The 16,967-nt window shown below is 39.3% G+C and overlaps 1 protein-coding gene across 1 annotated transcript; it reads left to right on the forward strand.

Annotated features, from left to right (window-relative positions):
* The first annotated feature begins 6,933 nt into the window (after positions 1-6,933).
* Positions 6,934-15,930, forward strand: CTSO (cathepsin O). Its single transcript, XM_057375848.1, has 8 exons — positions 6,934-7,244; positions 7,873-7,978; positions 8,939-9,072; positions 10,735-10,902; positions 12,330-12,451; positions 13,659-13,822; positions 14,275-14,367; positions 15,726-15,930. Exons 1-8 carry the CDS (start codon positions 7,101-7,103, stop codon positions 15,758-15,760), a joined length of 966 nt encoding a protein of 321 aa, XP_057231831.1. The 5' UTR covers positions 6,934-7,100; the 3' UTR covers positions 15,761-15,930.
* The last annotated feature ends 1,037 nt before the right edge of the window (positions 15,931-16,967 follow it).

Below are 16,967 nucleotides of genomic sequence, written 5' to 3' on the forward strand. Positions count from 1 at the left end.
TAAAAACATTATTTTAAAAAAATTGCTTTAATATTGTTCATTTTAACCGAACCTCAAATGTAGGTGTTAAAGTTGATACTAAATCCTTTTCATGCAATACTTCATGTATAATTTTCTCTCCCCTTCTAGCATGTTGTGTATTCATAGCCTTTGGATACTGTGCTATTGCAACACACTGTAGATGCTGTGCACGTGGCTAGCCTGGTAATTAAGATGAGAAAAAAACCTATGAGAAAAATTATAGTGTCAAGGGCTTTTTGAAAAAGCAGAACGTATTTCTTGAGTCCTTTTTAAAGAATAATGTTTTCAGTGAAGCCCTGGGATGAAGGGCTTTGACATGAATGAGCTCTCAATATTCCAAGGAAAAGCTGAGATACAAGTCAGTTTTGCTTTTTAGGAGGTAACATGTAACATTTGCCATGACCAGGATTTTCAGAAGAAATTGCCTCTTCAGTTCTCCTTTGAGCTCAGCTACATGTGAGAAGCTGCGAGATGTAGAACAGGGAATGCTAACCTCCTCATTAAGAAACTGCCTTATATGACAAATAAAATTTCTGCTTCTTGGGAAAATTAGGAGACAGCTCAGTATCCTCATGAACCAAAGCAAGTCAGACCTCAAGACTCAAAACTTGGCACTACCCTTTTACAACCAGACTTAACTTYTGCAAACAGAGAAAGGGGGAAGCAATCTGTCATTGTGTTTTAAATCAACCCAAATACAATAAATATTTGAGTAATAATTGAACTTTTTTTTTTGTGCAACAGGTCCTGGTATCATCTAATTTTTTCAAAACAATGTAATTTAATCATCTGGGAAACTGTGTGCACTGCCATGTATGGTCTCACACAGGAGGCCAACAGTACTGGTTTGTAAGAAAAAAAAAACTAGAAGCATTAATAGGATTTCTCTCTTCCCCCTGACAAGCCGTAGACACAAGTTCAAAATCCATAATTAACACAAATACACAAGGCTCAGCTGTTCTCACCATGGCATTAATGTCACATCAGTATAATTATACACTCACATGGAGCTCCTCCTGGTTCACACCATCTGAATCCACCACTAGGACCATAGACTAWAAGTTTAGTTATTGAAACTAAACTTTTGTTTAGTCTTTAGAAAGYATCAGCTCAATTAAAAAGTCAATATTTTTTTGAAATTCTGTTAAAATAACAACTTAAATTCAAAATTCACATCAAATATAGACAACTACAAGCCCAGCATTTGCTTAACTGTTGCTTTACATATAAATTATTCTGACTCCCTACTTCAAAATATGTTCAAATTCCAATTCATAAGATGACGGCATTAAGTCAAGTGAAAGGACATCTTTATGAATCCCAAAGCATTTTGCCTTTCTGCAKAAGAAAAACATTTTTACCTTTTCTTTGTCTCCAAACTTTTATCAGCACAAGTGTATATGACACATTCCTACTGCACTTTTTTCTTTCTAAAAAGAATAATAATTTTGTGCAATTGAACAAGAAGAACCGTCCAAATTCGACAAAGGTGGAGTCTTGCACCTGGAAAAGAATAACCCCATGCTCCAGGACAGACTGAGTGTGAACTGCTGGAAAGCAGCTCTGTGGAGAAGGACCTGAGGGTCCTGGTGGACAATAAGCTGTCCATGAGCCAACAGTATCCTGATGACCAGAAAGGCTGACAGTGTCCTGGGATACATTAGGAATAGCATTCCAGCAGGATGAGGGAGCTGATCCTGCTCCTCTGCTCAGCCCTGGTGAGGCACATCTGGAGTGCWGTGTTCAGTTCTKGCCTCCTCMRGACAAGAGAGAYATGGAGCTCCTGGAATAGGTTCAGTGGAGAGCTACAAAAATGATGAGGGGTCTGGACCACCCCTCTTATGAGAAAAGGCTGAGGGAGCGGGGCCCGTTCAGCCTTGAGAAGAGATGACTGAGAGGGKACATCATCAATGTCGGTCAGTGTCTGAACRGAGGGTGTCAGAGGATGGAGCCACACTCTGCTCAGTGGTGCAGTACAGATTGCCCAGAGAGGTCATGGATTTTCCTTCTCTAGATATACTCAAARCCATCGGGACACAGCCCGGAGTAACATGCTCTAGGGGACCCTGCTTGCGCAGTGAGGCTGGACTAGATGACCTCCAGTGGTCCCCCCCAATCTCACCCACTCTTTGATTAAAACACCAGGATAATGACACAGCAATATTATACTGGCCATAGATGAGGATATTTGATATTGGTTTTACATTCCTGACCTTCCCACAAAGGGCACTGAAGTTCCATGGATAAAAAAGAACTATAGGGACAAGGTATATTTCAACAGTATTATAATCACAGCAGTAAGTCATAACTGATTCACCTCAATGTGCCTGCAAAATCCATTCTTTTAAGTTCCACAGTAAACAATACAAATACAATACAAAAGAGGAAGGTACTACATATGAAACAGAAAAAATATAAGGTTGGGATGATTTAACAGCATTTTTTAACTATAATCATCTGTGGAGAAAGTCAGCAACCAGATCCTCCAAAAATGAGCCCMAAAATCGATGTAGGACAGAAATACYTTGATTMCTAAATGGTGYTTTTTTCTTCAATTTTGTTTCTGCTTTCATGTGAATTTTGAAAGCCTTCTTAACCTCTTGCTGGATTCCTCTACCGACAAAGTCACTGATGAATTCATGAAGGATATACAAACAAATTAACTGGCGCATTTACAGAAATTTGCAAAGTAGATTCTATAATACAGCATTACTTTGACATATGAGCACTTTGTACACATCCCATGGTCAAACAGTTTGAGGGAAGAAATAAGAACAATTACAGTGAATAAATGTTTATCAATGCTTTTGCCCTTAAGCCAAGATGCACCAAATGTCGCCTAAATTTCTTCTTGAAAAACTGACCACTTAACCCACATTCTGGAGATGATTAAATATTGAAAAGAAAGAAACAAACAAGCAGAGTCAACAAGAAAATAAGACTTGAATGACTTGAATCTGAGAAATTTTCTCAGCTGAGAATATTTTATGCAAATTTGTAGACACTGGCAAGGTGGGACTGGCAATGAAGACAGAAAATCAAGAGTATCAGCAGATTAGATTTCTCTGAGAAAAGCCAATTCTCAGCTCCCTAAAATTGATAAGACTTCTTATTTCCGTCTCAGAATAGGTGTTGCTCCTTTCTGCATTTTTATTTTTTGATTCGTTGTTTGCTTTGACTTATTAGCTCCACTGCCAGCTTTCTTCATTCATAATTCATCCCTTACTGAGAAGACTGAAGAAAAACATTTTTAAAAGAGCTAGAGACTTCCTGGTCTCTAGCTTAGGATATTCAGCTGAGACACAGACAAGTTAGATTTGAGAAGCAGATCCTACAGTTATTTCATTATTTGCAAAGGAATATCATTCTACCAGGATAGACTCCATGGTCAACACAGATGTTTGTCATGATCTACCTAAGGCAGCCCCTGGCACAGCTTGGTTATTCCTGCAAACCCAARTGCTCCCATGTCTGATTTTCTCTGCTTCTCATAAATTTCAATAAGTCTTCCCTGGGGTTCAGAAAAGACAAGCAAACGCTGACTACATCAACACCATTCATTCATCCTCACAGGAATAGATTTCATCCYAAGATTGCAATTCTCACTTGCTTTGCTTACATTTAATAATTGTTACCAGTGCAACTGTATTAACAAACACCTCTGCAAGGTCTTAAAATAAGYAAATCATTGGACTTACCCTGATATAACTTTTCCCTACGAGTCTTTTTAAGAAAAGGTCCTCAGCTCCATCTGCTGGATTTAGATTATTTCTCTCTAAGGCTGAAGATCACACAATACAAATAGATTTATTTTCCATTTGTTAAACATCTTATATGCCTATGAAAGGAATCCAAACTGCTGCTAAGTAGACACCTCCCCAAAGTGCAAAAAGGTAAAAAAAGGGCATCACTTCKACCTGAAGTTCCATAACACTTCTCATTACTGCCCTTAGGAGCAGCAACACCCATCCTTGGTGGACCCACCACCAACTCAGAAGTAATTTCTTGTAATTTGCCCTGTTTGCTATGATAATTGCAAACACAGAGGCCAGGCAGCACTGAAGGTAGGCTGTCTAATGAGATTCAATTAATTATTTCAAACAGCTAAGCAAAAATCACTGGAGGGAAGAAAAAAACAAAGCTTGACTAGTAAATATTAACATGATCTTTCAATCTTAACCTGTAATACTATAAAAACCCACCCACTGATAACACTATGTTACAAGCAATTTTAGAAATTAGTATTTTGCACCTGATGGGAAGCGAGTTCTCTTAATCAAGAAATATCCTCATTTAAATACAACATCTGACAATGAGTTTAGAGATCCCTAAACATATGTACTCATTCTTGCTTCTTCCCTTAATATGCATTGTTTCAGCTCATCAAATACTTCTAATAAACAGCCAGAATTGGATAAAGATACATAAAATTTCATTAAAACATATTTTTAAAATACTATTTACAATTATAAAATTCTAAATCAGAGTTTCTGGGGGGAGAAAAAAAAGCACAAAAATATTTTCACCACCTGTGTGAGGTGAATAGTGTTACTAATAAATGGCTTATCTGCGTCAGTGAAGCAATAAGAATTGTATCAATAAAGCCTTTTTAAAAACTCAACCAAACAAAACACCTGAAACAAACACACACACCAAACACCTTTATACCCTATTCTTTTTATAGGCCTTATTCTGATGCTATTTTTACAAGTGTATTTTCTTTTATCTTAATGAAGCACAGCTAAATTTACACCRGAGTAATTGAAAGCAGAGCAGGGACTGCACGCCTGTTGACTGAGTTCTCCGTGTACTTTGGTGGGATTTTGTTCATCCAAGCACAGGTACAAAATGTTTTACTAGCACAGTAGTAGCTCAGWGGAAAAATAAAACCTTCTGAAACACTTTGGCTGTCAGTCGTCCGCCTTTGGCTGTTTGTTACACTTTATTCCCCCTGCACTAGTCACCAGAGGAGACACTGCTTTTCTTACACTCTCTCTTCTTGAAGAAGATAAATTGAAACATCTGCTTAGTACACAGAGAACAAATCCAGGCGAAACCAACCTTTTCCTCTTCCTATACTATACAGAATTTTAATGCAAATCAATCTGAGATATATCTATTTTCCCCAAATAGGAGGGGATTTTTTGCATGTCTGTTTGTGGGTTATTCATTATWATTAAAATTAAAATGAAATCTCTGTGGTTTCCAACTACATTTTCAGAAGTCCTTTGCTGCCCTCATGCGTTGCAGAGGAAAAGTAACCCTTAAGCCTACACAAAAAACGGCTCCTCCAATCAAGACCAGTTCTGTTTGAAAAAGGCAGTCTGTAGAAATAAAACACGAAAAATAACTGAAAATTTATCTCTGTTCTATTAAAGCTGAGTTGCCTGGTTTAAAATTKAATGACTATATATTAAAAAAAAATCTTATTAGAAAATGTATTCAGTTTGAGATAATCATAATCCTGGAACAACAGATTTCAAGGCCAGGAAGCTAGTTTAGAAAAGTTGATCATGTTAGACTGGTATAAAATCTGGACTTTTTAATGAAAAGTATGTTTTAAATAAAGCATAATTTCAGCACTTTTCTATTGCTTACACTAACTAGCAAAGTAACTTCTGTCCTGTCCCATTATACCGTACCATGGAGAATAAAACCATGTCAGTGCTCCATTWAGGCTTCTGTTACTCTCACAATCAGTACATCCAAAGCTGTGGTGACTACAGCAAAGCTGGTCTTTGGCACTCCTGCTGGCCACTACACCCTGCACTTCTCACTAGGGTCTCAGTGCTCAGTTGCAGTTTGATGGAATTGGCCCCAGAATTTGGCTGCTGAGATACAGTTTTTATGTTATTGTCTCCATACTATCCAATCCCTATGCTAATCCCAGACCTCAATCCATCAATATGAGTTTGTAATGAGTTTATAATTGTAATAACATCTCCATCACCAAACCTGGATTTACAATGATAAACCATATCAGAATAACCAATATCATCTGCCCTGTTAACGAGCTCTTCCATACTCTGGCTATAAGCCGTAAATAGCCCTCTCTGTAACAAAGCCGGGGGCAGTTCAGCCAATCTCCCAACAGCCATGCCATGGGAGGAGAAGGGCAAAGGCAAAGCTGGATCGTGATCCCCACAGGATTGCTCCCCAAGCATAGCGCTGCCAGGTTGGTACTGGCACCACAGAACAGGGCACCCGTGACTGCAAATCGTGTTAACAAGAGGGTAAGTGGGGGCGAAGCAACAGAGAAGACTGAAATGTAGAGGGTTTAAAACATACAAATCTCCTATTTACAGGCACTGCGTAAAAACACCTGGTGGYGAAATTCACAAAGAGGGCTCTGTTAACTCGCAGCGGCCTCATAGAGCTTTTAAACGCTGAGAAACTGACCTGCTTGCTCAAGCACCAGCAAGACATCTCCAAAGAAAGCAWTGGTTTCTCTCCGTGTGTCCTTGCAGCACATGCTAATCTCACTGGAGCCCAGGGGCTGCGGGACCGGGCAGTTCTGCCCTCCCCACCCGTGCCTTCCCTTGCTCCAGCCTGTAACCCGCATTCCTGCTGCTGCCCTTTCCTGCTGGCAGCCCAACGTGCAGGTACCAACTACCTTTCCTCTCGGCGAAGGGCTCGTTTATAACCTGGGAGGTACCTGAACAAGTTTATAACCTGGGAGGTACCTGAACGCTCGGCTGCCCTTCGACTCTCCTTTTGCAGCCCTGCGCGCCAGGCCCGTGTCTCCCACACGGAAAACACCGCTGGAAACATGGCTTTGCCCGAGCGCCACCGAGCACCCTCAGACACAGCGGGCACTCGATTCCCAACACCTATGCAGCGGGACCGGGAGGGGCTCTCCCAGGCCTGGGCGGTGCTGCGGGAGCGGCGGTGCGGGGCGGGCTCTCCKTGAGGCCCCGCCTGGTCCCGCCCCGCCGGGAGCCGGCCCCGCGGGAAGCGGCAGCGGGGCGCAGCCTCCGGCCACGGGCCGGGAAGGACAAGGAGGGTTCAGCCCCTTTCCCTCTCGGAAACCGACGGGCCCCAGCTCCGCGGCTGGAGCTGCGTGCCCGGGCCACCCCGCCATGGCATGGGGGCCGATGCGGGTGCTGGCGCTTCTCCTGTGCCTGSTGCGGGCGGGCAGTGCCGCCCTCACGGCGCCCGCGGGCACCCGGCTTCTGCAGGACGGCGGCGGCCGGGAGCAGGGAGCGGCGGCGGCGGCTCTCCGGGTAGGTGTCCCAGCCATCGGTTCTTCCCCTCGCCATCGGTGCCGGACTGTGGGGCTGGTGCGGCTCGGCCGGAGGAGCAGAAGCGGCTCGGAGCCGCGGGGTGATGGAGGCCGGSAGGCGGAGGCGGAGGCGGGCGCAGCTCCGCTCCGGCGGTCCCGGGACGGGCCCTCCCGGCGCCGCTTCCCGCGGCCCTGCCCGCTCCGTGACCACGGATCTGCGGCTGGCAGGAGGGGCGAGGCCTTTGGGGCATTGGATTCTTCTTTGGCTCTATAAAAGACATGAAGTGGTGGGGTTATAACTCTTACTTGAAGTAATTTTTGTGTATCTCTGAACCACAGGGTTTGTTGCGCTGTCAAAGGACATCAGATGAGTTTGACACAACTTGCTCTCAGCTGGCCTGTTTTCATGTCAATTTTTTGCGCTTAACAAATGCTGATTTGTTATCTGTTGAAGTTAGTCTAATGGCTTTCCTACTGGTTTGCTAGGGATACAGGATAGATTTGAGATGAACAGCTCTTGTTACCTAATTTCATGTTTTCTGTTGCTGTCCTTTTCTTTTTCTACTCTTACGGTTTTATCCCTGCTGCTAACTTAAAATTGCTCACAATTATTTTTTTTATTCTTTCAGGAAAGCGCAAAAAGAATTAGATTATTGAATTCACCATCAAAAGATAATACAACTGCTGTCTATGGAATAAATCAGTTTTCTCACCTGTTTCCTGAAGAGTTCAAAGGTACATTTTCTGGTTACTTCTAATGCTTTTTCTGTTGTTTTTTTATTCTTTCCCAGAAACTTGTGTCTTTCACGTTTACAGATTCTTCCCCTGCTGATAGTCAGCTAATTGACAATGGCTGGTACCAAACTGTAAGTACTTCTGAGGATACAACAATCCTCTTCATGTTCTGTAGTCTTGCAAGGTTGAATTGCCTACAACCTGAATATGTTTTAGTATTCAGGCAGCTGCATTTTTCCTTCTTTCTTGTCACTGTTGCTTTAAAGCTCTCTCCAGTTGCAGCAGTTTCAAAAAAGGAAGATACACAAGGTTCTCAAGTAAGTTCATATTCTCTACCCCAACACAAAATTGACTATAGTCCAAACAATGCTTGGAGGTCCAAGGCTGCACAGTGACCGTTTTRGCTTTCTGGAGCAATATGGCACACTTAATTTTTTTTTTTTTTTCTAGAAAATTTGTGTGATACCTAACTTAATCTTCCCTTCTTGTTATTCATGTCTGTTGTTACATTTTCTGTTCATCAGAGGATTTAACATATTTTTTAAATTTTAAATAATTGAGCAACTTTTCTCGACAAAAACCAGGTGTTTCAAAATCTTTATTCTTCTTATTTTCCGCTTATATGTGACTAAAGCAAAGTATTTTTTAAGTAAGTAAAATGTGGAAATTTTCAAGCAAAATTTGTTTCATGGAGTGGTTATGGTTATTGTTCAATTTCAGAAAATCCTCACACTTCCTACCCACATTCCCTACATAGAATATTTCTGTTCTTTCTGGAACTGTAGGAATATTTACATTTATTCTAATGGTTATTTTAAAATACATTATTTTTTGCAGATTTTAAAATGAGATGTAATCTTATGGTTGTAGCTCTAGATCAAAATTACCTCTGAATTCTAGTAAAGTAGTTGTTGGATATTTTTTTGTTAATATATTTACAGATGTTTGTTTTCTGTTTAGCTATTTACTTAAGAAGCATACCTCACAAAGTTCCCAGATACATAAAAGTGCCAAAGGGAAATGAAAAACCGCTGCCAAAGAAGTTTGACTGGAGGGACAAGAAGGTCATTGCAGCAGTGAGAAACCAGCAGACAGTAAGTCCTGGTGTTTTCCTTYCCTGATTCTCAGCAGGTGGACTGTAGAGCAAAGTGAAGGTTTTGCAAGGGACCAGCAGTGCCTGAAGGCTCGTTGGAGCMCTGGCACAAGAGTGGCCAGTGGAACTTACACAAAGTCATGTAGCATTGTATGCAAAGTGGTATTAGACTTAAAAGAATGAGGTGTAAAAATTGTGCATTTAGATGATGCCTTTTTCTCTGGTCCTAGAATTATGAGCCAGACACAGTTAAAGGGATAAAAGGGTTTTTACCGTGGTATTTAATAGGGTCCTTTGCTGCACAGCTCATCAAGGTGGTAAATGCTAAAATGCACATCTCATGTGATGCATATACAATTTTTATAGACCTTGCAAATCAGCATATGTGACAAGGATTCCCCAGTAGGAAGCTTAATAAATGAAGTAATCCCCCTACTGTAAAGTCCTCCCCCCTCCAAATGAGGCTTGAACCCTGTTTACAAAATGTGTCCCAGAGAGCTGGGACAGCCTTGGCTGAAACCTTGGTTCCTGTGGAGAGCCAAGATAGCACAGGGGCTTCCAGCCTCCAACTGAAAGGTCTTTAGGATGTTTGGTCTCCSTGCCTAGCAGAATACCAAAACTGACCTTACAGTATCAGGCTACAAAATTACAAAAATGTGTGCTGAGAATACAGAGAATATATAACAGATGTACAAAAGAAAAAGGCAAAAAATCATAGCGGCATCATAAAAACTGTGTGTAATACAGTTTTTGATCTAGTAAACTAATTTGGCAAATATTTAATGCCAAAATTAATGGCATTAAAAATACATAAAAATTAAAAATTCAAATTTTGTGTTTTTCTGAAGGAACCATTGTCCGTTCAGTACTAGACCTCATTCCCCTTCATCTGTTCATCATGAACACCTRGGCACACCTAGAGAAGTTTAGATCCTTTCCTGTTGTTTTTCTCCCATGACTGAATCCCTTTGGCTGGTCCACACCAGTATCTTTACCAGTGAATGCCTCAGGGGAACCATTCATGATAGGAAAGTAACCAGACCCATGCAATTACAGTTTATTCCATAGTGGTTATGGTCACTGGTAAAAAACAAGCTGTTCAATCCCCAGTGTCTCCTTTCTGTGCTTCACATAAGACCTTGGGAGAAATAAATGGTGCTTCTTATTTTAAATATCACAGTTCGAAAAGCTTAGAACTGCAGTATAGATTATTATTGTCCTAGAATTGTTGTATTATGTTTAATTTCACTTTACCATTTCTGAAACTGTAATCTGTTTCTACAAAATTCTGGAAAAGCTTACTAATGTGGTTAAATCTAGGTTTACCCTGAGGCCACATTTTTCTTTGGAAAATGGATATCTCACAGTAAAAAGCATCCTCAGACCTATCTTCAAGAGCAAAAATTCGTCAGGAGGGAGTCTTTAAAATAAGACACCCATAAGGCATTTCTGGCTTTCAGAGGGCAATGCAGGGGGGAAAACAGTTCCATGTTTTAAGTGGATTATTACATTTCTTTATTATTGTAAAATGGAATTCAAGGATTATTTGTTTTAAATGAACAGCATTAGAAGACCTCTTTTGCCTCTTTTTTTCTTTTCATATTAGGCTTCAAAAACAAAGCTGACTTTGCTTTCTCCCCCATTTCCCTTTTCTCTCTATCAGTGTGGAGGCTGCTGGGCTTTCAGTGTTGTAGGTGGCATAGAGTCTGCCTATGCAATTAAAAGAAACAACCTGGAAGAGCTCAGTGTGCAGCAAGTTATTGACTGCTCATACAATAATTATGGTTGCAACGGGGGATCCACTGTAAGCGCCTTGAGCTGGCTGAACCAGGTTTGAAACTCYATAAAAACCTCGGAAAACTTCATCAGCTTTCACATTAGCATTCTTATTTATTGGAAAAAAGTGATGGGGAAGGTGAAATGTACCTTTTTTTTTAATGTATGGTGTGCATGCATAAATGCATACACATATGTGTCTGTGTATCTGTATGTATGCTTATTTATTTAGTTTGGAAGMAAGAGAGAATTGGTTCAAGCAGAACTGAAATTTGATTGGAACTTTATGGTCCATGTATRTTCCTGTGAATGTAACAAATCAGTCCACAGGGTATAAAAACATTCCTGAATCATTTGCAGGCATGCAGTACCAGTGTAGACAGAGCCCCTTGTGCATTTACCATTTTGTGGATTTGTGGCACCAGCATCTGGGAACAAGGAAGGATCTTGACATTTTCTGTTCTCTAATTTCAATAGTTTCTGTTGCAAACACTGTAAAATCATGTGTGGGAAAAACCTCAGAAAAAATGAACTATRTTTACCTTTGTTTCACTTGCAGCCCAAAACATTGAAAATGCAGAGAAAGTTTCTACGTCAGCTTTTGCTTGCGCATTTCATTTCGTGAAAAATAAAAATGTGTGTTAATAACATATGTTAACAGAAACATTTTAATATCTTTGAAGTAAAAAGTACTCTCTCAGATTGAATGACAAGAATATAAAAATAATTCTTCAGTTTTTTGAATTTAAAAACCCCTGATTTTAAGAAACTGTAATTCTGCCCCTGAAGAGCAATATAACCATGGCTTATATCAATCTAGATAGCTTGTTTAAGTTTGAATATCAAGAACAACAGAGGATACTCCCCTTGATTCCTCTGAAGCAAAATTCCTTCTTGCTTGGCAACAGAGGGGCCACAAATGAATTAGGCTGAAGAAGTCACTGCCATAAACATCCTGTACTGCAAAAGACATGGAGAGTGTAAAAGGTTGATGCAATACATCATATACTAGCATGAGAATTTGATGCCAAGAACACAATTAGACTTTACAGTATTTTATATAACTTCTTGGGATATTTGTGCTTCTTGAACTGCCCAAGGAGAGGATAGTTTTGTGTGTGGAAGTCATTTGAAGACAATGAGTAGTCCATTGAATGAGTAGTCCATTGAATTCAAGTTCATTGAATGAGTATCTCTGTGTCTTGAAATTGACAGGGTTGCCCATGAGGGTAGTTTAAATCAGAGATGCCTTTTAAGTTTCATCCCTTATTTAAAGATTTCTGAATCCCTTCTGAAGCTGTCTCAATAAACAAGGAATGTAGAGATAATAAATACTTATTTCACAATATGACATTCTTATTTCTAATCTTGCCCAGAGCACACTGAATTTTGAGTGGGTAATGTGGTCATTTTCTATATGTTTTGAGCTGCATAGTGGTAAAGTCAAATGCATTAAGTTCTTGTTCAATTACCTTCTTGCAGACAAAAGTAAAACTCGTGAGAGATTCAGAATACACTTTTAAAGCTCAGACAGGAYTGTGCCATTACTTTGATCACTCGGATTTTGGAGTTTCAATAACAGGATTTGCTGCATATGACTTCAGGTAGTTATTATTGATTCTTTTTATTTGCTGTACTTTTCCTTCTGTGYTCAGCAATTGTGGAGTAAGCTGGAGGAAACAGTGCATTGACCAGGCAAAGGTTATGAGGTTGATTGCATCACTTCTGTAGCTGTGTGCTGRAGAAGGATTAATGCACAACGTCTTTGAGAATTAAGGCTTGCCACAACAAATCCACTCAACACTGCTATCACTAAGTATGTTCAAATGGGAAAGCTGAAGCTTGTGTCTTGAAATTAGGTCTTTTAAATTGATTGTATAAACTGGAACATAGAGTCAGTTACAGGTTTTAATATATGMACATTACACTGCTTTACTATAGGAAACAATAAATCCTACCAATAGTAATTGGAATTTATTGAAAAAATTAGGAAGCATTCAATTACTTCAGTATTCATTTCATATTTACCCACATTTCCAGCCCATGACTTTAGAAACAATGTTGTCARCTGAATTCTGTAAAGACTTCAGCTTTTTATGTTTCTGTGTGAAGAAACTTCTTTTCTRATTTTTATCAGTACAATACAGCTACATACTGAATAAAGACAAGAAATACTATTYTGTCTAGGAATTGTGTTACTGCTAGATATAAGTAAATAAAATCARTCATATCTTTGCCAGTCTGTATTTCCAAATTTCATTATTGAAAATATGCAGTGATAAAAATTTCCTGTTCCAATAAATTAGATAAATAAATATGTATGAAGATGCTACTGGTAAATGTCTGACAGTGGAAATGTCCTGTGGTTTGATATGTTTGAGGTGCATGTTTTAATGTATTATTATGTATAAGAGGTACTTCTGTAGGTTTTAAAAACAATGGGAAATTCTAATACAGAACTAATAGTTCRTTGAATGCTGGTTTTGGTTGGGAAGAGTGATGTACAAGAGTGATGACGTAGTACTCTCCATTGCCCACTAGCTTGACCTAGAAACCTGCTTCTTTTTAATAGCATAATGTATTTGGATCTGCACATGTCCCATAGTTTGTGTGTCCTATATTTGGATCATTGTGTTGTTGTGTATGAAATACATAATTACTGATGTATGTTATGTGGTATGTAGAACTCAGAGGAAACAGTTTTAATTATTTGATTTTTTAACTGTCCTTAACAAGTAAATTACAATCTCTCAAATCACATTAGTGTGCTAACTTCAGTAACTTGGCTTTTTTTACTCACTCCTTTTGCAGTGGTCAAGAAGAGGAAATGATGAGGATGCTTGTCAGCTGGGGCCCTTTGGCAGTGACAGTCGATGCCGTTAGCTGGCAGGATTATCTTGGCGGAATCATCCAATATCACTGCTCCAGTGGAAGAGCAAACCATGCTGTTCTTATCACTGGTTTTGACACAACAGGTGCGTTTCCACCAGCTGAACTTCAGCACAGCAGGTTTGGTGTGGTTTCTTTACTTGCAACTTGCCTTTTGTGGGATAAGGGATTAAAATCGAGAACTTGATATTTTCTTGAAAGCTGTGTCTTTTGATGTCACATCAGTTCTGGAAATGCAGCCTGATCCCAGGAGAAAAACTCTGTCATTGTTTCTTCAGTTCTGTGAGACTTTGTCCTTGTAAAGTCAAGACCATGGCTATGTATGTCTTTATGCTAGAAGAGCCCATATCCACTCTTCCCTTATCAGAATATTAGCTCTGTTCTCTGTGTGAACAACAGTAGGTTTCACTGGCCTATRTCATCAACCCATTGGAAACTATGAGATAGTAAAATGCTAATAAATTAACTTTGCAGAATGTTAGGAGTCTAGAGCTTCTGAATCTTATGTTGTCTCTTGTTCACGAAATGTTTCTTCCAGGTAGCATCCCTTACTGGATTGTACAGAATTCTTGGGGGCCAACATGGGGAATAGATGGATATGTTCGTGTTAAGATAGGCAGCAACATCTGTGGTAAGTCTGACAAAAAATAAATGAAGTGTTAAAGGCCACAGGCTGGGATGTTTCTCCATCTAAGTAAGGCTATAATAAAGTAATAAAATATARTAATATGACAGAGATATAATGAGTTCCTCAGAGAGGCAATACAGAACATTGCTATGCTTTAAAAGAGTCCAGATGGAAAAATAAARTGGTTGCTAGTTCAAGCAAGCTCAATGTAGTAGAATGATTGAAAAGCACTATGTAAAGGTATAGCTTATAAGACATAACAAATAATTAAATAGTGTTGGTCTCTGCCCATATAGAGGAAATGGCATTGTAAAGTATCCAGCCACGTGTGGTGGCTCTAGGTGGGTGCCATCACTCTACTCCCTGTAGAAGAAACATCTGCTGTCCTTGGCTAGGGGCTGCCATTATCTCTAGGCTCAGCTTAGCAAACAAATATGAAAAGTGAATCTGCTTAGGAATTGTGTACCCTGCTTRTGGCTCTTCTTGTAGAATAGAGATGCATCTTTTTAATGCTAGTTCCATCTTGTGCCGTTTTAATGTTTGCATGAAATTTCTCTTTGTGTTTGAGGGATTTCTGTAGCATTAAGTACSCAGTTTCTGCTGGATATGGAGTAAGGCAAGTCAAGCTCCTGTTTCCCATCAGAGATTGCTGAGCCAAATTGCTGGGATATTACCACTAGATAGGAAATGTTGTGTGTCTGTAGTAATTTTATGTGTTAAAGTAACACTGGAGGTCTTCCATTGACTTTCCTTTCCATGTGTGTTTCACAGTAGCCCTCAGTCGTTGCAAGCGATTTTAATTTACCTAAATCTTCTGCAAATAAGAATAGATAATATTCAGTTTGCCTGAACTTTGTAAAGTTCAGAGCAATGAGCTGTCCAGTCATAGCTTTCTCATGTTGCTGAATCTTCTGTTCTTACTGTTGTTGTGTAAACAAACAACTTGGAAAGAGAAATTTAGAAGCCTAAAAGCAAGTCAGCTAGAGATGGTAGGGAGAACAGATGTGTTATTTTCAAAATCTGTTCTCCAGAAAAGCAGGGGTTTTCACCTTTTCTGTAGTGTACCACACAAGAATAATCCAATAAAGAATAGTAGTTGCTCAGTTTTCCACAGAGATGTCTTTGATTTAGAGATGCTCTGATACCACCAGCATGTAAAATTTTTAATATAAAAGCAGAAGAAGGAGGAGATTAGGTTTCAGTTATACACAGTGTCAGGCAAGGAAGAAATAAAAGGGTTGCAGATGATTMCCTGGATTCCYACTGTCATGGCATGGAGGGGAGAGGGCATTAGAAGAATATGAATTCTGGGAAGTCTACACTTCAGTATTTATTAAAACCAAATTTTACTTCTTTTGTAGGTATAGCAGATACAGTTTCAGCAGTATTTGTTTGACAGTTTTCTGGACCTCTACAACTCATCAAAGACCACAAGACCATTTGGACATGCACTCTGAATGAGGTGTAATTCAAAACAACGTTTTCTAATATAAGAAATGGCTGTAAGGGTAATTCCTTCATCTCCTAGCTGGAGTTTTTAAAAATGTTTTTATTTGGAATTTGTGTTGATTGAATATCAAATTTCTCATGGAGTAAGAAGACTCAGAATCAACTGCAGAGTGCACAAAAAGAAGTTAMAAAGATGGTTCAAATGTGAACTTTACCCAGATGTTGAATACTACTCTCCATAAAAAAATCTTGAAAGAAGTGGTGGCAAAGGAATTTGGATTAAAAAATCAACAGTGTAAGATTATCTTTGAAAATAAGAAGAATCATGAGTAACAGTTAAGAAAGTCAGCAATTGCAGAATACCTTGAATAGACTGAGTTTTAAATTTCCCTCATTAGTTGAATTCAGAGGTTGAACTTCCTGGGAATCTAAAAGGGGTTCCAGCTTTGCTGAGCAGTGAAACTGCAGCTGYGGGTGAATATAACTAGAACTCAGAACCAAACATGTAATTCTAAAATGCTTTGAACTTTTCACCTGGAATGTTTTACCTGTACCTTTTAAGAAGGCCTACTATGAAAAGYATTGATGCAATTCTGTAATTTTTGCATCAATTATTGTATCATGTTAATAAATACAGTTTTTATAACCTTTTTATGACAAATGCAATGAGTATTTAAAATTGTCTATTGTTAAGTGTTGCTGTTTTAGTCCTTCTAATTGTTAATATTTTAAATGAAAGAAGACCAAGTGTGATGTTTTTTACTTCAGGTTTTGCTACTTACCGAATTTACTTGGCTGAAAACATCAGTTGAACAAAATGTGAAATCATCTGTAGTCTGAGTGTTGTGTAGTCTGGCCTTCCCTGAGTGGCTTACAAACAGATAGCACAACTGCATAACTGGAAAACAATTGCCAAAGATCCTAATGGGCATTGATAGGAGCAGTGCTGTTACACCAGTATGAAACACGGCTGTGCCACCAGTGTTTTTGAGGTGCTACTGCCATGTATAACTACTTGAGCGTCTATGGTAGAGAATTTACCAGAAATTCCAGCCTACAGTCTAGGTGTTTGTCTTTCCAAAGGAAGCACGTAAAAAGACAAAAGTTGGTTTAATGAGAAGGTGACACAGCTTTATCAATATTCCCTAGTCAAA

Source organism: Malurus melanocephalus, unplaced genomic scaffold (assembly GCF_030028575.1).
Source record: "Malurus melanocephalus ecotype Western Australia unplaced genomic scaffold, MMel_1.1 scaffold_9, whole genome shotgun sequence".
Lineage (NCBI taxonomy): Eukaryota > Metazoa > Chordata > Aves > Passeriformes > Maluridae > Malurus > Malurus melanocephalus.